General features: G+C 43.6%; 1 protein-coding gene across 4 annotated transcripts; it reads right to left on the bottom strand.

The window, feature by feature from the left end:
* Window positions 1–1248: 1248 nt before the first annotated feature.
* Window positions 1249–24010, bottom strand: LOC115129383 (BCL-6 corepressor-like protein 1). Of its 4 annotated transcripts, none has more exons than XM_029659656.2 (12): window positions 23824–24010; window positions 10914–11001; window positions 8234–10786; window positions 7736–7868; window positions 7149–7631; window positions 6536–6744; window positions 5985–6254; window positions 4545–4711; window positions 4187–4332; window positions 3987–4064; window positions 3577–3739; window positions 1249–3366 (listed from the first exon to the last, which is right to left on the bottom strand). In XM_029659656.2, the coding sequence occupies exons 2-12, from the start codon at window positions 10917–10919 to the stop codon at window positions 3057–3059; spliced, it is 4518 nt and encodes a 1505-aa protein (XP_029515516.1). In that variant the 5' UTR covers window positions 10920–11001; window positions 23824–24010; the 3' UTR covers window positions 1249–3056. The 4 variants fall into 4 exon arrangements, with proteins under 4 accessions (XP_029515516.1, XP_029515514.1, XP_029515513.1 ...); XM_029659654.2 differs by having other exon boundaries at window positions 7149–7628; window positions 7736–7871; XM_029659653.2 differs by having other exon boundaries at window positions 5985–6251; window positions 7736–7871.
* Window positions 24011–25283: the final 1273 nt, after the last annotated feature.

A 25283-nucleotide genomic window follows, 5' to 3' on the forward strand; every position in this document is an offset into this window, starting at 1 on the left:
TCAGACATGATGCTTGGCATTCAGGCCAAAGAGTTCAATCTTGGTTTCATCATAAAAATAATCTTGCTTGAGAGTCCATTAGGTGCCTTTTGGCAAACTCCAAGCGGGCTGTCATGTGCCTTTTACTGAGGAGTGGCTTCAGTCTTGCCACTCTACCAAACCTCGTAAGGATCGGACACTTTTTTCAATTTTCGCCTAAAATGACATACCCAAATCTAACTGCCTGTAGCAAGCATATGCATATTCTTGACACCATTTGAAAGGAAACACTTTCAAGTTTGTGGAAATGTGAAATTAATGTAGGACAATATACACATTAGATCTGGTGAAAGATAATACAAAGAAACATCTCAAGGATGATCAATGGAAACAGGATGAACCTAAGCTCAATTTCGAGTCTCATAGGAAATGGTCTAAAAACTTATGTAATTATGTTTTTTCTGTGCTAGAGCACGATGAGCCAAGTAAAGCCCCCCTGGCCAAACCCTCCTCTAACCCTGAAGATGCTGGGCCAATTGTGCGCTGCCCTATGAGACTCCGGGTCTGTAGTAACGCCTCAAGCACTGCAATCCAATGCCTTAGACCACTGCACCACTCGGGTAGCAATGTTATGCAGAATTTGCGGGGAAATGTGTATTGAGCAAATATCATCATCAGCAGCAGAAAATACAAGTATTTTCAATTGTGAAAAACAAATCCCAGTTAAATAAAAGTAGTGGGGCTACACCACGCGAGCAAGACGGCAGGGAATTGACGCACATAGGCTTCTACACTTTACACCCCTCCTGCTTTACAACTTTATGGCTGGGTCACTGGTTCCTTCTTGTGGACATCCCGTCCTTATCACAGCACCATGTTCGGGTTTGAGTCATGCTGTGTACCTTTGAATCTCATATGAAGATGGATATTTCCTTGAAAGTGCAAATTCTGCATGACATTTCAGATTAGGTAATCTCTATTTAGGCTGTAAAGGTTTTATAGGTTATAGGTTATCATGGGTATTATATGACTAATGATAAGATTGGATAGACTACATACATACCTGACACTGATGATCTCTTCAAAAGGTTGATTTATCACCAGTCTGAGTATTAAGATCAGCTAACATCTGTCTGCCTTCAGCCTTACATAATACGGTTTACAATGGAAAAGGTTGCGGTAACCGTTTTCTTAAAAAGAGCACAGAGCAACTGACTGTAAATACAATATGCTTTCTGATGAGCCAAATGAATACCCCACAAACAATACTTCACAATCATGCTTTATTCTGGTTGATTTAAAAAATCAAATAAAAATGGAATAGAAGGTTAACCTGTTTTAACAGCACTCACACAAGCAGTACATTATCCTCTTCTCCAGACTAGATGTATTCCACTTTCTTCATTTTAGGAAATGAAACTATACTTTTTCTTTACATTTCTGTCACTTCATCTTAATTAAATATAATTTATTGGTTTTAACTTCAAACAAAAACTTCATTGATTGTCAACACAAATTCTAGCTTAGCACCAGTACAATAAAACTGTACTTTTGCTTGTTAAAATACTGTTTGCAATAAGGGGAGAAAAAAAAAACATCTCAGGAAGGATAAAAGGGATCCTGAATTGTACATTTCAAATGAAGCACCAACCATACAAAGCAATTTTTCATAAATTGTTTGTCAGATACACAAGAGGTCAAATATATTAATGACTATTAAATTAAGCACAAACAACAGTGTAAATAAAACACACGCCACATAGCACGACGGAGTCCGCCCATAGCCTCCATGAGGAGGGATTAGCAAGGCGCAGTAAAACAATACCTATCCTATCCCTCATGTGAGTCACTCTTATGCAGCAAAGTGAAGGGTGGCAGTCAGAACAGAGGACGCTGGCCTCCCCAGACGCTATGTGGCACTTCTATTCCCACTCCCATCATCTGGTAAGCAGGAGGAGGGAAGAAAACTACAGGGACACCTTTCCATCTGTTGAGATCTGTAAACAAGTATTCATTCTCAAGTTCAACTAAATCAATCCATGATCTGAGGGTAAGAAGACCACAGGTAGATGCTTGGTGAAATCATGTGCACTGCAAAATGAAAGACAAAAGAAAAGTAACACAAATCGAATGGCCATCTACTTAGAAAACTTGAGAGTGCTGTGTGGTTGAAATGCATTACTGTGGTTCTATGGTTCTGTTAGCTGGGCAGATTGTGTGTCTGTGTGTGTGGGTCCGTGGTCTCTTCTCTGTGGGTCTCTGGGTCTCCCATTTTAACAGAGGAACCATCTGGCCCTGGGGCCTTCCTGCCACTGTTAGCTGGCCTGGCTGTAAGCCTTTTAGCTGCACGCAAGAGTTCACCGAGATAAAAGCCTTGGATTATCTCCCACCCAAAAATATTATCTTTCCTTCAGGAACAAACAAACTGAACAAAACCACAAAAATAAAATCCTAAACATAATCCATCCCTTGCCACACGAATACATTAATACCAAATGTGATCACTCTGATGGCAAGATATACATATAGTACCATATACATACAGAATCATAAAAAAGATCGTTCCAGAATATTTCTTGGGTCCTGAAAAATACCTACAGATTGGAACCTGAAATCTGCTCTCCAGCACCGAGCACCCACACCCATCCTCAAGGTGGTGCTGCCTTGACCCCCATTTCTCCTCAATGTGGAAGTCCCAGGTCATTAGTGAGGTGTGTTCTTCCCAGTGGTGTAGACCAGTGGAGGCTGCTGAGGGGAGGACGGCTCATAATAATGGTCGGTAACGGAGCAAATGGAATGGCATTAAACACATGTAAACCATGTTTGATGCATTTGATACCATTCCACTAATTCCACTCCAGCCTTTATCTCGAGCACATAGTCCCCAATTAAGGTGCCACCAGCCTCCTGTGGCGTAGACATTGTTTGGTATTACCATACCACAACCACCATTACAACGGCTGCAGCCTCCCAACATTGTTAATTTTAATCTGCTGCTTGCGGGAGGTTAGGGTGAGACTGAGGACGTGTAAGGGAACAGTTGGGATGTGTGAGGGGCTGTGAGAGAGCAGGGGGGGCTACCGACTGCAGGGCGTGGCTGTATCCATCCTGTCCCCTTCCTCCTCCCCCTCGTCCTCCTGTAGGATGTGAATGGAGGAACCCAGCAGTCCCTGGAGCTCCGGGACACAGCGGACCAGCTCCACCGGCCCCTCTCCCTCTTCCTGAGGCTGTGCAGAGGCTGTGCTCACCTGGCTGACAGACACCTGCCTACACAACTCTGTTCGCGCCAGGCTCACCACCTCCAAGTGCGGGTACCGCGCCCGGAATATCCGGGAAGACATCTTCAGCCGCTTCAGGATGTCCGTCAACAGGAACCAATTGCAAAAGCTGTCAGGGACAAACGAAGGGTTGGTATTAGAACTAACTGAGCCTATCCAACAAGCTGATAGCTGAAGAGCGGTTTGAAGGATTTCAAAAGGTGCTTCGGGGTTTAAAATAGTAAGGAACAAAAAGCACTGGATTATGGGTGGAAAAGCTGGGACTGTGTGTGTGAATGATTGTGTTGACAGGTGATTTTCTGCTCTGGTGTTGACTCACCCCTGGGTTAATGACACTTGGACATGGTAACAGGGTAAGAGGGGCTCGGAAGAGAACTCAAACATGAGACAGTCCCTATCAGAGTCTCTCTCCTTCCTTCCCTCGTCCTCCTCATCCACCCGCTGAGAGAGCAGGAAGTCCCAGCATGCCTCCTGGCCATTCTCTGAAAATGTAGTGACGTGAGCTCAGGACAGCCAGGAGAACTTGATTCACCTTTGTTCTAAGGACAATAAGCCTCTTGTTTCACCATGGGCTTAAGGCTCCCCCTAGTGGACTGTCCTGTTCATACCAACCACACTACGCATTCTAATCACATATACAAGTCATAGCACAGATAAGAGTGGATACATAGCAGTGGATGCAGAGGTCAATTGTGAGGAAAAGAAACCAATCAAACTAAGGCTTTTTACCAAACACGGAGCTGCTGTAGAAGTCCCATGGCAGACTGGGGTCCTGGTCACTTCTCCCCTCCAGGTCTGTGAAGTATTCTGAAACAAAGCAGATCCAGGGTCAGATTAAAACTCCACCAAGCACTCCTCTGTGATGTTCAGAAAAGGACATGCTGATGTGTGTCACAGGGGTCACAAGTGTTGATGACAGGTTAGAGTACCTTTGAGGAAGGTCTTCATGCTGGGGCTCTGGGCCAGTTTGACCGCTGTCTGTCCGGAGTAGGTAGCCAGGGTGGGGTCAGCCCCGTGGTTCAGCAGCATCCACAGCTCAGGTAGGTTATCACTGGCTACTGCGTCATGGATGGGCCTGAAAATATACAATAACACGTGTTACTTTTCTCGTTTCATCAACATACATATCAACAGCATTACAACGGATCTCATATAAGCCAAGCGTGAATGTCCAGAATGAAAGTCCTTTATTGCAGGCATAACCATTCAGCTCAGGAGTGTATGGCATACAATATGCTCTCCAAGTCCGAGCCCTTATTAAGTGTTCAGAAGTCATTAGACGCCCACCGTGTTCCGTCCTGGGCGCTGCAATTGACGTCGGCCCCGTGTTTCAGCAGCACCTGGACGATGTGGCTCCAGCCTCGAGAGCACGCCTCGTGGAGAGCCGTGTAACCTGCGTTGTCACGCCGATTGATCTCCCGCACATCTTTTTCCAGACAGTAGAGCACCACGTCCTGCAGGAGGGACAACAGGGATTTAACATCACAATATATAATGCAATATATATATATATATTATATATAAATAACACTTGTCTCTTCCTGCTAGCACTGACTGATCCATTTTTTGTTGTTGATTGATTTGATTATTATATTGTCCTGTATCTTCAGGATGCCCAGCACACTTGGACTTATAAGACACTCTATTTGCTGTGGCAAAAATAAATAAATAAAGTCTATTTATGTTCACGTACACTACATGGCCAAAGGTATGTGGACACCTGCTGGTGGAACATCTCATTCTAAAATCATGGGCGTTAATATGGAATTGGTCCCCACTTTGCAGCTTTAACAGCCTCCACTCTTCTGGGAAGGATTTCCATTAGATGTTGGAACATCGCTGAGGGGACTTGTTTCCATTCAGCCACAGAGCATTAATGAGGTCGGGCACTGATGTTGGGCGATTATGCCTGGCTTGCAGTCGGCGTCACAATTCATTCCAAAGGTGTTCGATGGGGTTGAGGTCGTGGCTCTGTGCAGACCAGTCAAGTTCTTCCACACCAATCTTGACAAACGATTTATGTATGGACCTCGCTTTGTGCACGGGAGCACTGTCATGCTGAAACAGGAAAAGGCCTTCCCAAAATTGTTGCCACAATGTTGGAAGCACAGAATCGTCTAGAATGTCATTGTATGCTGTAGTGTTAATATTTCCCTATACTGTAAATAAAGGGCCTTGCCCAAACCATGAAAAACAGCCCCATACCATTGTTCCTCCACCAAACTTACAGTTGGCACTATGCATTCGGGCAGGTAGCGTTATACTGGCATCTGCCAAACCCAGATTCGTCCGTCGGACTGCCAGATGGTGAAGCGTGATTTATCACTACAGAGAACGCGTTTCCACTGTTGGCGAGCTTTACACCACTCCAGCCGTGTGGCTGAAATAGCCAAATCTACTAATTTGATGGGGTGTCCACAATCTTTTGGTCATGTAGTGTACAACATACTGATTTTGCTGATAACTATTTAATTGAAAATGTCTTTACTATGATGACCGTGATATATAGTATAACTAGCTATCTTAAGATGAGTACACTAACTAACTGTAAGTCGCTCTAGATGAGAGCGCCTGCTAAATTGTTCAAATGTAAATGTATGGTGTGATAAACTGAAACATCATTGGGTTAGGGTCTGGTATGGGGCCCACCACACCAGAGTAATGGTAGGGTGAAAAGCGCTGAGCATGAATGCAGGCAGGTGATTGGGTGGAGCAGTAGAGCAGTACCAGGTAGCCCAATCGGGCAGCTCTTTGTAGCAGAGTCTCCCCGGCGTTCTTGTTGACAATGAGCCGGCGAACCTCTGGAGGAACAGGTCTGCTAGGGGGAGACTCTGGTACCCCTCCCCTCCCTGAGGTCCCCTTCTTACTGGCTGGAGGGGAGGACGAGCACTTAGGGGTAGCCTGGAGGCCTGCTGGTTTCTTAGCGTCGGGGCTGTCGTCATCCATTGCCACAGAGGCAGGGCGCTTTCCCAAGCTGCAACGTTTGGTCTTGAGCTGCTTAAAAAAAATAAACATTTTGCAGGGTAATGAGAAAGTAATGTGTGACGGAGAGTCACAGCAAGGACGAATGGCCTCACACTCTGCGCTGGAGGAAATCAGCTGCCAGAGCACAAAAAAAATTAATATGTTGTAGTAGCGATTTGCGCCACAAGGGGGAACCATGAGCTAAGCCTTTAGGCTCATCACAGCACACTAAATCTCACAACAAGGATCTGTTTGGCAGGAAACACAAAGTCCAGACCTATGGCCTCTGCGATGGATGCCGCTGAACTTCCTACCTTCTTGGGCTCATCTGTGTCACTCAAGTGCTTGCTCTTGAACTTCCTCTTCCCAGAGGGTTTGTCGCTGGGCTCTGGGGAGGCCTCTCTCTCCGGGCGCCGCACCGACCCTGAGCGGGTGAACGAGGGCCTCCTGGGATCAGGCTCTGGGCTGGTGCCACGGCAGGTCAGAGTGGCACTGAGGCGTGGGTACATGGCAGCCGTCAAATCTACAGAAACACAGCACATATTTACTCAATGGTTCTAAGCAGTGTATTGGATGTTATTTAAACATGTTGTGTACCGACAGACTAATATGAAGCTACAAGACAAGAAAACAATGAGACCAGAACCAAAGCCCCATCACATTAAACATGCCTTCCATCTCTCCTGAAGTGTGCCATGCTAAATAAACAGTGGGTTAACAGCACTTTAAGGATATATGGATGTTTTAACATAATAAGCTGCAAATAGTGGGAAGCTACTGCATACGAAACCAGTTACACTGTATACAGTTCTATTCAGTCATTCAACTCGTACCAACTTTGCCTTGTGTAAGGCCCACTGTGATATTAACCACATCCAGACAAACCTGCAGCTGCTTCTATTTGTTCCATTTCCAGGTGAACAGTACCTGATTCAGATTGAGTGCCCTGCCTGGTGGTGACAGATCTCTCCTCCCCCTGTCCGTCTCCATCCCTGTCCTTCCCCGTGATGTACTCCCCATTCTGGTATTTCCTGTTCCGGCAGCGGGACCGTTTCTTGTGTTTGAGGGCGTCTCCCTCAGTGCTGGGGGCGGGTCTGGCCTTGCCCTGGGCTGCCTTCTCAGGCAGGGGGTTGGTGCGCGGTCTGCCCCTGGGCCGGCGGGCAGGCTGGAGAGGAGAGGCTGTAGGGGAGTGGGGGAGATTTGGGGGAGGTGGAGGAGCAAAGCCCCAGTCGTCCAGCCAAGCCTCATCACCCCTCCGTCGGCCCCTCCTCAGCCTGGGGGTGGAGCTCTCTGAGCACGCTGGCTCCTTATTTGGTCTTCCAGGGCTGCTGAAGGAGACTGGGGTCTCAGAGCACTGGGGACTGGGGAGAGGACTGCTCCCATTACCTGTGAAACCTACTTCAAAACCTACTGCAAAACAAGGTGGGCAGAGGAATCATAATAAAGGATTTGTGATTAGATCTTTGGCTGATGTAGTACGTGAAGTTCTAATCTATCAGAAGAGACAGAAATACCTGGTTTGTTGTGAGCACTCTGCTTGTTATCCGTGGTGCTGCTCTTCTCCCTGCTAGTGTTCTCTCCCTCCTCCCTGTGTGGGGATGGTTCAGCCAGCGACAGACTGTGCTCCAGTACAGGTGCACATGGCTTCTTCTGTGGCAACACACAAGGGACAGAGTGAGAGCACTAAATGGGCCATTCAGGCAATTGATCGTAAAGCTTTGATGGTAACGGAGAGCATATGGACTGTATAAGCACTGAATTGCCTTTGTATTTCAATCAGTATACTTGAATCATAATGCAGACAGGTAAGTTGATGGGATAGTTGATATTTCACATATTTTTTTCAATTCTGCTTCATTATAAATGCGGACAAGTGTGTCAAGTGTGTGAATGTAATACCCGTCTTTCTTTGTTCAACCAACAAAACAGAATAATGTCATTGTACAACACATAATCAAAACAACACACCTTGATGGAATTGTAAATATTACAAAAGCAGAATAACAACTTACCTTTTTGGGACGTGGTTCTTTCTTAACTGGAGTGGTCTCTTGGCCTGGCTTTTTCTTCACTGGCACTACAGCCTTCTTTGAAGGGTCCAGTGATGACTTCTCCTTTGCCGGCTTCCTTGGACTAGGGGGCTTCTTCTGTTTGGTGAAGGCAGCTTTTGGTTTGGTGGGAGACTCCTCTTTAGTTCCATTGGTCTTCTTCTCCACCTCGGCTAACCCTGCACACTGGCCAGTGAGGATGGATAGGGCAATCCCCTCCAATTTAGCACGGGGATCGAGACCAGCAGGGGTCATATTCTCCTCCTTCACCGTTCCTCCCTCCAACTCCTGGGCTAATTTGCTGTCCATCCTGTTTCTGTTAGCTGAACCACTACTTCCAAAGACCTGTATCTCTTTTCCACCTGCCTGCTCCCCCAGTTTAACATGTTTCTCCGAGCTCTTTTCTCTGCACTCAGAGACACCCGTTTTCTCAAGTTTGTTCATAACTTGTGTGGAATACCCTTTAGAGGAAAGTGTCTCTTTGTTCTCCACAGATCTGATAGGTGGACATCCAAAGGCAGCAGTCTGACGGAAGAATGTGTCCTGGCCCATTGTGTGGGAGCTCACCACAGCCTTTCTGGATGCCATAGGCGATAGATGGCAGTATCCCTCGCCAGTCAATGCAGTGTTCTCTAGAGCTTTTTGCTTCACTATGGACTCAAGGTTGGACAGCGGGGACATTCTGGACAGGCTTTGATGGGCACTCTGACATTTGGGACCTTCTGAACCTGTGGCCCCCTTGACTTTGGGAGTCCCTTGAATGATCTTTCTCTGAACAGAAGCACCTTGGTAAGGAAGAAGTGGAGGTTGCTGCCATAATGGCTTGACGACAGTGAGGGAGTATGGGATTGCTGCTTTGACACTTGCAGATTTCTGATAAGAGTGTGAGTTGGTAGAGCCGGGCAGAGCTGTGGAGAAAGCCCCCTTAAAGGGACAGCTTTCTGTTACAGCTGGGCTGGTACTGTTAGGGTGCTTGATACCATGAACGTGCTGGTTGCTCTTCGTCATGAACAATGCCTTCTTTCCCCTTGTGGCCAGGTGTTCCCCTTGGTCAATGATAGAGATAGTCTCTTGTCTAGCGAAAGTCTGGAACTCGTCCTCAAAGGACCCTTTCCCATCTTTGCTACGTAGGGTGGAAGCAAGTATGGGGCTGGCCACACCTACATAGGTTCCTGGGAGGTTATTAATAGGGCCTTGAGAGCAACCTTTGACCCAAGATGATTTGGGTTCCAAACCCTGGTGATTTAGGGGCCTGCTGCTCTGCTTCTGATAAGCCCCATTTCTGTGGGTGTCGGGTAGGATTGGGTATGGCCTCTTTGGATGGAGGGCAACTTTCTGACATGCCTCGTTATGGAGATGCTCTGTGGTGGCAACTGTGTTTGGAGGGTCTTTGACCGCTTTTGGCCTCTTCGACTTGGCGGACAGGTCGAGGGGCACGTCCCTTGCTTCAGTCGGGCAAGTGACCGCATGGTCCTTAGCAGCAGACGAAGCCTTCAGTTTTAGAAAGCCTACAGATGTCTTGTCTGCACTGCGGTGCGAAAGGCCTTTCTCCACATGGTTCAGCAGCCTGCCCTGAGTGGTGATGCTGACCAGTGAAGGGCCACAGCAGATGGCAGCGGTGGGAGACAATGTGAAGCGGGTTGGTGGGGCAGAGCCTAATGCTGGGAGAGTGATAGTGGGAGAGGCCACCACTGAGGCGATGGAGGATTTCTGCTCCCCTCCAGCTTTGGAGCTCTTGCTACTGGACGTCGACTTACATTTGAGTTTGTGTGTTGCGGTGGGTGTTTTCTTTTCAAGCGCTGGACTTCGACCCACTGAGAAGTGATATGGATAGGTCCGCAGCAGTGGTGCCACGCCAGCAGCTGCGCTTTGTGGTTGACTCCCCTTCTGAAACTGGCTGCCTGTGGCTTCTCGCAATGCTGTGATCTGACCCAACGCGGGTGGAAGAGTGATTTTGCAGAGTGTGGATGAAAAGTTAGTGGAGGGAAGAAAAGCAACAGGCTGGCCTGGTTTAAATAGTGTTGAGCACTGAAAACCAGCTGGAAGACCAATCACTGGCTGGGTCTGAGTATGTGGTTTCTTATTGGACATCACACTCCTGTGACTTGGGTTAACTAGGTCCTCAGGGCTGTTCTTTGTACCACACGGCCACTGATGTGTGAGAACGACCCCAGCACCATCAGCCTTGGGTTTAGGGACCTCTGATCTCTTCTTGTCGGCTCTCTTGTCAGAGCTAATGAGGGGAGGGCCTGACGTTGGAGCATTGTTGTGTTCTTGCGGAGGATGGACAACTGAGCAATGGTTGAAGTTGCTAGGGTCTGAACAGACGTTGATCTGCGTTTTACAGTCTGTTGCTGTGGTGGTCTTATTTGACTGACTGAGGGGCACATCTCCTCTGAGCTCAGGGGGCAGCGTCTGAGGGGGATTCCCCACCATGCTCACAGACACTTTAATGGGAGCACCGATCTCTCGGCTCACCGTGCCTCCATCCCCTACATTCATTGGAGTGGGATCCACCTAGATAACAAGAAAGGTACATAAAGCCCATGTTCACTGCTCATGCATATATCTCTCAGGTAAAGCACCATAGCATAATCTGTGAAGCGTACAGCTCACTCAGTCAGTGATCAGGCACAACAATTACCTGCATATGCGTGTCCTTAACACAACATTTCTTAGGTGTAGTTGACCTCAGGTCTGCAGCAAGGTCTTCCTCTGTATAGGATGCTATGCTGTTGAATGAGCATATTTTCATTAACATAAAACAAAGCTGTAACTGCATTAGATTATAAAAAACAATCAAACATTCTGGAAAAGAGACAATTGTACAGATATTGCATTAATTGTCATCATGGTAACATTGGCTACTACAACCGAAACTGGTCAAAATGGCTGATTATTTTTAGCTCATGAGTCTTGTTATAGGAGAGGTTAGAAAAATATTAGTAACCTTGTAGTGTTGTGAAACCGTTTAGCCAGCCTACTGCTAACACTACCAAATATTCATAAAAGTAGTACACATTTATGTTAAGTTGGCACATTTAGACTAGACATAATTGTTGAACGATTTTCGGGGATTTGTTGAGAAAGTGCTTGATTGTTTTCTATGTGTAAAGGCTTGCACATGCATCACACTAATTGTGGATGTAGCGTTCGTCTGCCGATCATTCCGCGCATTTAGGGACCACCCGCTGTAGACGTCTGACTGCCGACACTGAACACACTCGATTCGCAAATTACATTCAGAGGTGCTAAGTACTCTCAGCCAGCAAACACTATTGGTGTGTCTCAGCCCAAAGAGAAGCTTGATGACGAGAGATGGCACTGTCCTCAGTGTCACACTCCAGGAAGGCTTGGATGTTGAAGTAAAAATATACGTTATATATTACTTTACTTTTTTTACTCTTTGGTATGTTATTCTTATAAAGAAAAATGCAATATTGGTACAAGGCATATTTGCCAATAACGTTCACTTCCTCTATATTTATATTTTGTAGTTCAGCTATGAGTAGAGGCCTATTTGCATGGACATAAAGAACTTTGGTGTTGATGGTTTGCCCTCGACTCGGGCCGGGATGATACCAGTATCATAAAACTCGTTAGTATTGAGGAAACAAAACAACGAAGCAGATTTGTACTTCTTTAGGAGAACAGCCCTAATGTTGGAAACAAACATCATTATGTTGTCATCCAGAGTGACATGTATTTATTTTCCAAGCTACCGCACACAATATTTTACATAAAGTGGTTTTTATTTTTTTTAATTCCATGGAAAAAATATTGCGATACTGGTATCGTCACAACCCTACTCTTAGCCAAATGGAATTTGGCACATATTGCTTTAAAGATGGAAACGATATTTTATGACATCTCTCATAGTTCTCCTTAGTGTTGAACGGATGGACTCGGTCAGTGCTGACCAAGTCATGCATGCTGCAGCACAGTGGACTGTCTGAGACCACAGAGAGAAGAAGAAACATGGGCAGCAGGTGGCGGTAGCATTCTGAAATCCCTAATCCCTATACCAAACTCATTCAAGCGGCCTCAACCCTCAACCCATTTCCAGCTCATTTAAGAAATCAATCCAAGAGTCAATGGGAAGAGTACCTGAGGAATAACGTCATATAGTGTAATTCAAATTCTTAACTACAGATACTCTATTATCAAGAATGAATCCTACAGTTGATACATCTCAAAGCAAGGGAGAGTAAAGAAGACTCAAAATGCAAGTCTAGCTTCTGTATCCCTGCCATGATGCCCACATTCCAAAGTAAAGAGAGCAGTTAGCAATGACATCTCATCAGATAGGCCAGGAGACTATAACAAGGGCCATAGACATCAAAACTATGAAATAACACATATGGAATCATGTAGTAACCAAAAAAGTGTTAAACAAATCTAAATATATTTTAGATTTTAGATTCTTCAAAGTAGCCACCATTTGCTTTGATGACAGCTTTGCACACTATTGGCATTCTCTCAACCAACTTCACCTGGAATGCTTTTCCAACAGTCTTGAAGGACTGGGCACTTGTTGGCTGTTTTTCCTTCACTCTGCAGTCCAACTCATACCAAACCATCTCAATTGGGTTGAGGTCAGGTGATTGTGGAGGCAGGTCATCTGATGCAGCACTCCATCACTCTCCTTCTTGGTCAAAAAGCCCTTACACAGTCTGGAGGGGTGTTGGGTCATTGTCCTGTTGAAAAACAAATGATAGCCCCACTAAACCAGATGGGATGGCGTTACGTTGCAGAATGCTGTGGCAGCCATGCCAGTTGAGTGCGCCTTGAATTCTAAATAAATCACTGAGTGTCACTAGCAAAAGCACCCCCACGCCATCACACCTCTTCCTCCATGCTTCACGGTGGGAACCACACATGCAGAGATAATCCGTTCACCTACTCTGTGTCTCAGAAAGACACGGCAGTTGGAAACAAAAATCTTAAATTTGGACTCATCAGACCAAAGGACAGATTTCCACCGGTATAATGTCCATTGCTCATGTTTCTTGGCCCAAGCAAGTCTCTTCTTCTTATTGATGTCCTTTAGTAGTGGTTTCTTTGCAGCAAATCAACCATGAAGGCATGATTCATGCAGTCTCCCCTGAACAGTTGATGTTCAGATGTGTCTGTTACTTGAACTACATTAAGCATTTATTCGGGCTGCAATTTCAGAGGCTGGTAACTCTAATTAACTTATCCTTTGCAGGAGAGGTCTCTGGATCTTCCTTTTCCTGTGGTGATCCTCATGAGAGTCAGTTTCACCATTGCGCTTGATGGTTTTTGCGTCTGCACTTGAAGAAACCTTCAAAGCTCTTGAAGTTTTCCATATTGACTGACCTTCATGTCTTAAAGTAATGATGGACTGTCGTTTCACTTTGCTTATTTGAGCTGTTCTTGCCATAATATGGACTTTATTTTACCAAATAGGGCTCTCTTCCGTATACCACCCCTACCTTGTCACAACACAACTGATTTGCCTAAAACGCATTACGAAGGAAATAAATTCCACAAATTAACACCTGTTAATTGAAATGCATTCCAGGTGAATACATCATGAAGCTGGAGAATGACAAGAGTATGCAAAGCTGTCATCAAGGCAAAGGATGGCTACTTTGAAGAATCTCTCATCTAAAATATATTTTGATTTGTTTAACACTTTTTTGGTTACTACATGATTCCATATGTGTTATTTCATAGTTTTGATGTCTATGGCCCTTGTTATAGTCTCCTGGCCTATCTGATGAGATGTCATTGCTAACTGCTCTTTTTACTTTGGAATGTGGGCATCATGGCAGGGATACAGAAGCTAGACTTGCATTTTGAGTCTTCTTTACTCTCCCTTGCTTTGAGATGTATCAACTGTAGGATTCATTCTTGATAATAGAGTATCTGTAGTTAAGAATTTGATGTTATTTCATAGTTTTGATGTCTTCACTATTATCCTACAATGTAGAAAATAGTACAAATAAAGAAAAACCCTTGAATGAGTTGGTGTCCAAACTTTTGACTGGTACTGTAAATATTCCCACCCGAGTCAATACTTTGTATACTGAACAAAAATATTTACTCAACATGCAACAATTTCAACGATTTTACTGAGGTACAGTTCATATAAGGAAATCAGTCAATTGAAAAAAATTAATTAGCCCATAATCTATGGATTTCACGAGACTGGGAATACAGATATGCATCTATTGGTCACAGATACCAGATACCATGGATCAGAAAACCAGTCAGTATCTGGTGTAACCACCATTTGTCTCATGCAGCTCGACACATCTCCTTCACATAGAGTTGATCAGGCTGTTGATTTTGGCCTGTGGAATATTGTCCTACTCCTCTTCAATGGCTGTGTGAAGTTGCTGGATATCCAGAGCATCCCAAACATGGTATATAGGTGACATGTCTGGCGAGTATGCAGGTCATGTAAGAACTGGGACATTTTCAGCTTCCAGGAATTGTGTACAGATCCTTGCGACATGGGTCCATGCATTATCATGCTGAAACATGAGTTGATGGCAGCGGATGAATGGCACGGCAATGGCCCTCAGAATCTCGTCACGGTATCTCTGTGCATTAAAATGGTCATCAATAAAATGCAAATGTGTTGTGCCCATACCATAACCCCACCATGGGGCACTCTATGCACAACGTTGACATCAGCAAACTGCTCACCCACACAAGCCATACATGTAGTCTGCATTTGTAAGGCCGGTTGGACGTGCTGCCAAATTCTCAACAATTACGGAGGTGGCTTATGGTAGAGAAATGAACATTCAATTCTCTGGCAACAGCTCTGGTGGACATTCCTGCAGTCAGCATGCCAATAGCACGCTCGCTCAAAACTTGAGACGTCTGTGGCATTGTGTTGTGTGACAAAACTACAAAATATGCTTTTTGCACATTTTGGAAAATGTCAGGGATCTTTTATTTCAGCTCATGAAACATGGGACCAACACTTTGCATGTTGTGTTCATATTTTTGTTCAGTTTACATACACTGAGTGTACAAAAGATTAAGAAACACTTGCTCTTTCCATGACATAGACTGACCAGGTCAAACTAGGATCCCTTATTGAGGTCACTAGTTAAATCCACTTCAAATCAGTGTAGACGAAGGGCAGGAGACAGGCTAACAAATGATTTTCAAGCATTGAGACATGGACTGTGTATGTGTGCCATTCAGAGGGTTAACGGCAAGACAAAAGATTGAAGTGCCTTTGATTGGGGTATGGTAGCAGGTGCCAGGCGCACCAGTTTGAATGTGTCAAGAACTGTAACGCTACTAGGTTTTTCATGCAGTTTCCTGTGTGTATCAAGAATGGTCCACCACCCAAAGGACATCCAGCCAACTTGACCCAACTGTGGGAAGCATTGGAGTCAACATGGACAACCATCCCTGTGGAACGCTTGACACCTTGTAGAGTCCATGCCCTGATGAATTGAGGCTGTTCTGAGGGCAAAAGAGAGGGTGCAACTAAATATTACAAAGGTGTTTTTAATGTTTTGCATACTCAGTGTATATTTTGTACCCAATAAAGAAAATCTATTACGGGTCAACATGTAAATATTTCTCCCAGGTTTGATCAAAGCTCATAATTATTGATCTGACTGACTTTTAATTTCGCCTGCGTCTTTGCAATCATGTACAGATTTTTTTTCCTGTTACAGTGGGGCAAAAAAGTATTTAGTCAGCCACTAATTGTGCATGTTCTCCCACTTAAAAGGATGAGAGAGGCCTGTAATTTTCATCATAGGTACACTTCAACTATGACAGACAAAATGAGAAAAAAAATCCAGAAAATCACATTGTAGGATTGTTAATGAATTTATTTGCAAATTATGGGGGAAAATAAGTATTTGGTCAATAACAAAAGTTTATCTCAATACTTTGTTATATACCCTTTGTTGGCAATGACAGAGGTCAAACGCTTTCTGTAAGTCTTCACAAGGTTTTCACACACTGTTGCTGGTATTTTGGCCCATTCCTCCATGCAGATCTCCTCTAGAGCAGTGATGTTTTGGGGCTGTTGCTGGGCAACACGGACTTTCAACTCCCTCCAAAGATTTTCTATGGGGTTGAGATCTGGAGACTGGCTAGGCCACTCCAGGACCTTGAAATGCTTCTTACAAAGCCACTCCTTCATTGCCCAAGCGGTGTGTTTGGGATCATTGTCATGCTGAAAGACCCAGCCACATTTCACCTTCAATGCCCTTGCTGATGGAAGGAGGTTTTCACTCAAAATCTCACGATACATGGCCCCATACATTCTTTCCTTTACACGGATCAGTCGTCCTGGTCCCTTTGCAGAAAAACAGCCCCAAAGCATGATGTTTCCACCCCCATGCTTCACAGTCGGTATGGTGTTCTTTGGATGCAACTCAGCATTCTTTGTCCTCCAAACACAACGAGTTGAGTTTTTACCAAAAAGTTGTATTTTGGTTTCATCTGACCATATGACATTCTCCCAATCTTCTTCTGGATCATCCAAATGCTCTCTAGCAAACTTCAGACGGGCCTAGACATGTACCGGCTTAAGCAGGGGGACACGTCTGGCACTGCAGGATTTGAGTCCCTGGCGGCGTAGTGTGTTACTGATGGTAGGCTTTGTTACTTTGGTCCCAGCTCTCTGCAGGTCATTCACTAGGTCCCCCCGTGTGGTTCTGGGATTTTTGCTCACTGTTCTTACGATCATTTTGACCCCACGGGGTGAGATCTTGCGTGGAGCCCCAGATCGAGGGAGATTATCAGTGGTCTTGTATGTCTTCCATTTCCTAATAATTGCTCCCACAGTTGATTTCTTCAAACCAAGCTGCTTACCTATTGCAGATTCAGTCTTCCCAGCCTGGTGCAGGTCTACAATTTTGTTTCTGGTGTCCTTTGACAGCTCTTTGGTCTTGGCCATAGTGGAGTTTGGAGTGTGACAGTTTAAGGTTGTGGACAGGTGTCTTTAATACTGATAACAAGTTCAAACAGTTGCCATTAATACAGGTAACGAGTGGAGAACAGAGGAGCCTCTTAAAGAAGAAGTTACAGGTCTGTGCGAACCAGATATTTTGCTTGTTTGTAGGTGACCAAATACTTATTTTCCACCATAATTTGCAAATTAATTAATTAAAAATCCTACAATGTGATTTTCTGGATTTTTTTTCTCATTTTGTCTGTCATAGTTGAAGTGTACCTATTGTGAAAATTACAGGCCTCTCTCATCTTTTTAAGTGGGAGAACTTGCACAATTGGTGGCTGACTAAATACTGTATGTGTGCAATTATGCAAATTACACCACAATTTTTTACCACTATATAACTGATATTAATACAGAATCATAAGTAATATTCTAACAATTCATGTGAATGTGATAAAATTATAATCTGTGTGGTCCATTGATGTCTGTTTGTTCGGACATCAATGAACAGTAATGCCTCCCCCAACCCCTCCTTCTGGACCGCCCTAAAACTCAAACCCTGGATGTAAGTATCATATGCACCCACAATCATATGAATCTTGTAGTATTCCTAAATAATGGCACCTTAATGAATATATCTGACAGAATGCAACACTTCAAATGCTTTCAGACATCCAGTCAACATACCCTGCGAGGAAAGGTGAGCCACCCCACCCGACAATTAAATGAGACGACTACAAATGGGTCAGTTTATAACTATCCACCAGCAAATATGAGAGCAATGCATCGAGGTGTTAAGATCACTGTAGTTACCGAAACATACCCGTAACGTAAAACGTGAGTGACAGCCGAGGTAGGCTATGTCTCTCCGCTGAAGTCGGCAAACATGGGCTGGATATAGCTGCAAGTACATAACTGAATATGAGAGGCTTCTGCATTCGTTATCGCATAACATCATGTTGCTACTAGCTAATACTGCTAGTTTGTCTTTGTGCTACAGTTAAATCGTATCATCTGCTGAGTATCCAACTGGAATGCTATGGATGTATTTGAAAAACATATATTTTGTCAGTCATGCTGGCAAAACAAAGTCACATCTGTCCCAACTATAATGAGGTGGCTATCCCAGAGTCAATCGGCTACGTCTAAAAGAGAAGTAAAATAATCTCCCTCGGACTCCAGACTAGTTACTTGCTCCCGGTCAATGGACTGCACAGCCCTCATGCACAAAAGAGACGCATCCGTGTGTCAAATCTATATGCTTTTGGTGATGCAGAAAATACAGTCGACGAGCGGGGTCGTTTTATTCCACCTAGTTCAACTAATCGAGAAATTGGTTCAATCTCTATAAAAACAACATATTCACGCAAAAACTCCGGGCATCCCACTCGCCCAAAGAGATGGAGATCATAAAAGGAAAGGCCGACACTATTGCCTCTCAGGTGATCAGTCAAAACATCCTTGATTTTTGAAGCGAGAATTATGCGATAGCAACCAGCATAATAGGCTACAAAGCATGCATTTCCAATATCTACAACGAAACCACTGACTCGAGAATGTATTTTGCCTTACCAAATACTTACATCGTTCATCCGCACTTGCACGATACCCTACTTGCACAATGTGGACAACTACCGTCACATAATCTTGCCAACATCAATCGATAGCCAAATATCACGGAACAAACATTCCAAACTCCAATGACCATATTATTTAATCAATCCATAGACCACGAGGTACAGTGTCCATGACGTATTTTACTGATAAATAACATAATTGAAGAAACGAGGTAAAAATATAATGTTGGACTGTGTTGAATAGGCTGAAATTGATTGTATGAGGGATACATTGCACTTTAGCTGACTGTTTCCTTTGCTCATTTTCTGACGAAAAGTATTTCAGAACTAACAGAGGGTAGGGCAACAATCTACACAGAACTTGTAGATGGATACTGTAATGTGCACCATACACAATAAGGAAAACCAAATGTAACTCAGGTTCAAAATACCTCGAAAAAATGTCAGATCGCTGCGCAGCAAAGTCTCCGCGAAGCCAGTATTGGTCTGCATTACACAGTGCTATGCATGTTTAGACAGGCTACTGTATTTATGTCCGGCCGTGCGACACAAAATGTTGATTTGACTGTCTTTCATCGGCCCTTACCGAACCGCTTCTGTGTTCAAAGACATGCATGAGTCCGACCCGAACCGAGTCGTCTCGTCCCCGATACTGAATAATTCGAAGGGTACTTAGCAAGCAAGATAACGATGTCAAATGGCACAAACAATTACAAACCCGTTCGTCCAGGGTGTAAATGAACAGTATATATCGCGGCTCCGGCGAGAATCAAGTCTTTCGTTCTTGTCGGTTGCTGTTCACTAATCTCGACGGTTTTCGGTTCTGAAAGTCCGGGGGTTTTGTCAAGACAGTCCGTACCGTATCTCGGTCTACGGTCTGGTGGGAGAGAAGGGGCAGAAGGTGGACTGATAGTCTGGGATTTGTAGTGTTTGGCTACCCACGCGTAAACTATACAAATCCTGTGGTGGGAGGAGTACAGACTGCAAGTACCAGCATGCAACGAAGTACTCCAGCCGCTCAAGGGGAAAGGGGGATCGCAGCGGTGCGCTAAACTGAAAAAGCTTACCGAAGTAACAAAGTGAAAATTGACATTTTCATCATAAAGACACCGATTTATAATGAATGAATGCAGGAATAACAGCCATTCATAATCCAATGAATGGAAATACCCCTGTGGATGGTTGCTTTATGGACTAAAGGGGGCGAACAAAAAAAGTGAGAGGTATTGGTTCAAAGGAATTAACACGAGGGGGCCGAGATCCTGTCGGGTGTGTGAAGGGGAAATACTCACATTTCACGGTTTAGTTATGTTACAGAGTCCCCATCATTATCATACTGTAGCCTTTATGGATTTGATGTATGGTCAAAGAATATAGCCTTGTTGTAGGCGGCAGAAATCTATTTGGACAGACTTTCATATAAAGCATAAAACATTACATTTTGATGAGAAGATTTAGGAAAAATATGACCACACTATATTATCACCCCTCGAGGCTCAGTTGTACACGCCCTGCTTACACTACTTAACAATGCACATTGCCCCTCACTGCTTCTCCTTTGACAACCAGGCCTCCAATCAACTTGTACTTCAAACATCCAAACACTGACTTTGATCAATGCCCTGAATTACAACCCCCTTTCTCACCTATTCCAGACATCCACCTTAAATTTCAATCCCCTCCCCAATCATAATCCTAAATGACTGATATCCAGAAATGCACAATTTCCCCATCTGTCTCCCCTCCCCTATATCACTTGGTACTGTTTCCTGTATGTTTATTTACCTGGTCTCTTCCCCATTCTCTTTACATTGACCTTTGCTCTCCTCCCAACTCCTCCACTTCTTTAATGCCACTGTCCCTTCCTTCTCAAATTCATTCATACAGTCTATAGGACAGCCTATAGGGCCTTTAGTCCCTCTTTGCCCCATCTTGCATGGTTATTCATTTCTTCATCACTGTGCTGATAGCTTTATCTGTTAGACAAACATTCTGAGATTAAAATATATTTCTGAGGATGAATGGTTTCGAATAAACTCACACTGTGCTTCATGACTGAAACAGGGAAAATTCCAAATATACACTGTGTGTACAAAACATTAGCAACAACTGCTCTTTCCATGACATAGACTGACCAGGTGAATCCAGGTGAAAACTATGATCCCTTATTGATGTCCCCTGTTAAATCCACTTCAATCAGTGTAGATGAAGGGGAGGAAACAGGTTCAATTAGGAATTTTAAGCTTTGAGAAAATTGAGACATGGAATGTGTATGTGTGCCATTCAAAGGGTGAATGGACAAGACAACATATTTAGGTGCCTTTGAACAGGGCATGGTAATAGGTGCCATGCGCACAGGTTTGTTTGTCAAGAACTGCAACGCTGCTGGGATTTTCATGCTCAACAGTTTGCCGCGTGTATCAAGAATGGTCCACCACCCAAAGGACATCCAGCTGACTTGACACAACTGTGGGAACCATTCGAGTCAACTTGGGCCAGCATCCCTGTGGAATGCTTTCGACACCTTGTTGATTCCATGCCCAATGTATTGAGGCTGTTCTGAGGAATGTGTTCTTAATGTTTTGTACACTCAGTGTATATGGCAAACTCTTTCTTTACATCGCTCAAGAGTACTCAAATAACACAAGGGTGATTTCCTTTAGAGGTGCATCACATTTGATCATTTCAGGCTCTGATCAGTTTCATCATTTGAAACACATGACAATCTGACCCTTCATAAACGTGCCATAGGCCTACATTTATCCTGCTATAGGCTATTTCCTTCTGTTGGTCTCACTGATTTCTAGACAGCCATGGACATCCATTTTTAGGTTGTAGGCCATGCAAGACGGTGTCATTCTAGAAATATACTACAGAAGGTGAGATGAATCACTGGTTTTTGTTTTTTAAAATGTGCATGTGTTGAGTAATTCTACCTTTATCTTTATCTATAATTTTGGCACTGTGTCCCACATAAAGGTCTTTTAACTGAGAATTATCATGACGATCAATATATCTGCATAAAATAAGACTGAGACATGCTTGATGTTTTAGAAGTGTATCAGCCAAGAGATTATTATTTCAACACGTAAAGTGACCTTACACGTTTCTATGACAAAATATTATGTTAATAAGCACTCAACTCATATAAGCCTTTACAGGTGGTAATTAACAATGAACAACACATATATGAAGTAAACTAAAAGTTTTGGAGCATTGATTAATTGTTTTCATAGAGTTGTAAAGAATGCTGAGGTAAAATAGGTGTGAATGATCAAGGTTCAACCAATATAACACTGATTGCAAGTTTCAACGAGTGTCAGGTTATCTGGATACATCTTACCATTAATTTGAACAGCCACCTGTCCTAAAAAATACATTGGAATGTTTGTAGACTTGGGAGATTTAATAAGGCTGAGAACCTATAAGTTGAATTACCTTGCAAGGTCAAAATGGTTAGAGACAGGTCTCGAAGCCTGGGTTGTTTTGCTTAATGCAGAATAAACATAATAGCCTACCCCAAAACATTCAGCAGCCCACTCGCTCTTACAGTTGATATCTAGAGAAAAGCCTTTGGCACATGGCTTATAACAATTTCGTCTATCTAGAATCAGGCCGGCGCGGGACTCTTACCTGCATCATAGCTTATGCAGGTAAAAACGAAGTAACCATCTGGAATAGAATATCACCGATTTATGAATATAATATAAATTCCGTTATAGCAAATGTCTAAATATCAGGTAGTCTAAATGATGATGGAAGTAAACATTTATGTTGGTTGTTTAACAATGACCTATTTCTTCACTGTCTCCCGGCCGCAGCCGTTGCAGCACAGTGATGCACCCCCATCGGACGGACACACGTTCGTCTTTCAACTATTTCGCAGGCTTCATCTCGGTGAAGATATCTTTCGGTGTGTAGGATAATTTGCCCATTTCCCCACACCGTTCACTCGCGAACAGCAGTGAGTGCTGCATGTCGGCGGTCAGCCTAATATTGACATATAGCCAAATATCAAAATAGGACAAATATACACGTCACACCGCCCGAGCTACATAATAACAAGCCTGATTTTGAATGTGCCTTCCTATAAGCGGAACCAGGTTGTCGACAGTGTTCACATTGCATTGTGTCGGAGCGGGGGTTACCCAGAGACCTCAACGACAGAGCGAAAGCAATCCCGGTAGTGACCGGCTGCTCGGGGCTTCTCCAGTTATCGACGAGTTTTAGTCCCTGCCACTACCAGCGGACGTTTGAAGCTATAGGTTCAAACAACTTAAATACAGTTGATTACAGTATTCCAGTGTAAATCTGACTGGTGATCAAAACAATCACACTTAAAACAGCAAGTTCACAGTGAATGAAGCCACAGTGTTTTGTTGAAGGCCTTGTGAAAATGACCGTCGTTCCCTTTCAAAACGGGGCTTCGGCTACTTTGAGTACATTTGGTCGATTTGTGGAATATTCTAACGCCTTATCCAAACAACCTAGGCCAGGGATACTGCCCCTATAGAGTAGGCCTAAGGCATGTCCTGTCACGTCTGAGTTCGCGGTTGCCATTACCTGGCATAATGTTTACGACGATTATGGAGTAAATCATCCTAGCCTATACCATGGAGGCAGAGAACAAGTTGGAGACGATGCTCAGAGTTGGCAGGTTGAGGATGCCACTGAGGTGTTAACTCATGGCAGATGGACAATAATATTATAATAAAATACAGTGTGAAACTAGAATTCACTTTATATGTTCCAAGAGATGTAGTAGCCTTAGAAAAATATAATATGGATCACTGCCTACTGAGACAGGATTTCACCCCAAGAAACATGTGACATGTTTATCATGACACTTGAAGACGTCTTTACATTACCAATTGCACACCTTGAATACCTTTAGACAGGTTTGTTATGGTCTGTACATGTATTTACAAACTTTACTGTACACAATTACTGACAGCAAAGTTTGGGAGAGTTGACTGTTGCCCTCCATGGCGTAGTACCCTGCCCCCCTTAATGCCCCCTGCTCGCCAGTACGCCTTTGTTATTAATCGCATGGTATCGCACCGCCTTACCTTGCGCTCCAAACTGCCCTCGCAAAGCTTGCAAATAGAGCCTTTCACACCGCGACAAGTGATTGCTTGAGACTTGGTGACTTCTGTAGGTGTCACTAATATGAATTTTTGGTAGAATAATTCCGGAGTGAAATTTTGACTTCTCCTCGCGATCTTCCCTCATCGCCCGTTTTCAGAACGCAGCAGCTGGAGATGAAAATCGCGCACACTGGGTCCTAGCGCCGACAGAGGCCTAGAGGTGCATAACAGGTGGTGACCGTAGTCGAGCCTTTTATTATATAATTGTAAATTCCTTTTCAAAACATTGACATCTTTGGAATCATTATTTTCCAATAATGAATAGGTCTACCACTACAGCCGAACTCTGGTGGCCAAAGTGGTGTTTTGGTCGCATGCTTCCAAGTGTGTGTTTTTCTGAACCATCACTAGATAGCTGACAGAGTGGTAGTCAAATTACAAATATGACAATCGTACTTGTAATATGATGTCATATCATATTATCATATTCCTATATAATATTTGGCTACTGGATATTTCTTCCTGAAAATGATATGTACATTAGGAAAGTTACTAAACTATAACAATACAATAATTGTGCCACTAATGTGGGATTTTCTTCTCCAATTAAATGCATAACACATGACCATCCTGATGATGACGTAAAATATTTTTGGTGTAAAAGCATAGGCCTATTTCGTTATCATAAGGGTTTGTACATGGCTATATACTGGTACTCCTTGTATATAGCCATGTTATTTTCAACTTCCTATATATAGCCATGATATTTTCTACTCCCTATATATAGCCATGTTATTTTCTACTCCCTGTATATAGCCATGTTATTTTCCACTCCCTGTATATAGCCATGTTATTTTCTACTCCCTATATATAGCCATGTTATTTTCTACTCCCTGTATATAGCCATGTTATTTTCCACTCCCTGTATATAGCCATGTTATTTTCTACTCCCTATGTATAGCCATGTTATTTTCCACTCCCTGTATATAGCCATGTTATTTTCTACTCCCTATGTATAGCCATGTTATTTTCCACTCCCTGTATATAGCCATGTTATTTTCTACTCCCTGTATATAGCCATGTTATTTTCTACTCCCTATGTATAGCCATGTTATTTTCCACTCCCTGTATATAGCCATGTTATTTTCTACTCCCTATATATAGCCATGTTATTTTCCACTCCCTGTATATAGCCATGTTATTTTCCACTCCCTGTATATAGCCATGTTATTTTCTACTCCCTATGTATAGCCATGTTATTTTCCACTCCCTGTATATAGCCATGTTATTTTCTACTCCCTATGTATAGCCATGTTATTTTCCACTCCCTGTATATAGCCATGTTATTTTCTACTCCCTGTATATAGCCATGTTATTTTCTACTCCCTATGTATAGCCATTACTCGTTATTTTTATTCGTTATTCACTGTGCCACTATTTCC

This window comes from Oncorhynchus nerka, linkage group LG5 (assembly GCF_034236695.1).
Source record: "Oncorhynchus nerka isolate Pitt River linkage group LG5, Oner_Uvic_2.0, whole genome shotgun sequence".
Classification (NCBI taxonomy): Eukaryota; Metazoa; Chordata; class Actinopteri; order Salmoniformes; family Salmonidae; genus Oncorhynchus; species Oncorhynchus nerka.

Excerpts from the sequence above, each read along its gene's own strand:
- LOC115129383 (XM_029659650.2), bottom strand. Across the intron at positions 7,632-7,735 it reads GAGTGCTCACAACAAACCAG|TAGGTTTTGAAGTAGGTTTC; the intron begins GTATTTCTGTCT and ends CTTGTTTTGCAG. Across the intron at positions 3,740-3,986 it reads CTACAGCAGCTCCGTGTTTG|AGAATGGCCAGGAGGCATGC; the intron begins GTAAAAAGCCTT and ends CTACATTTTCAG.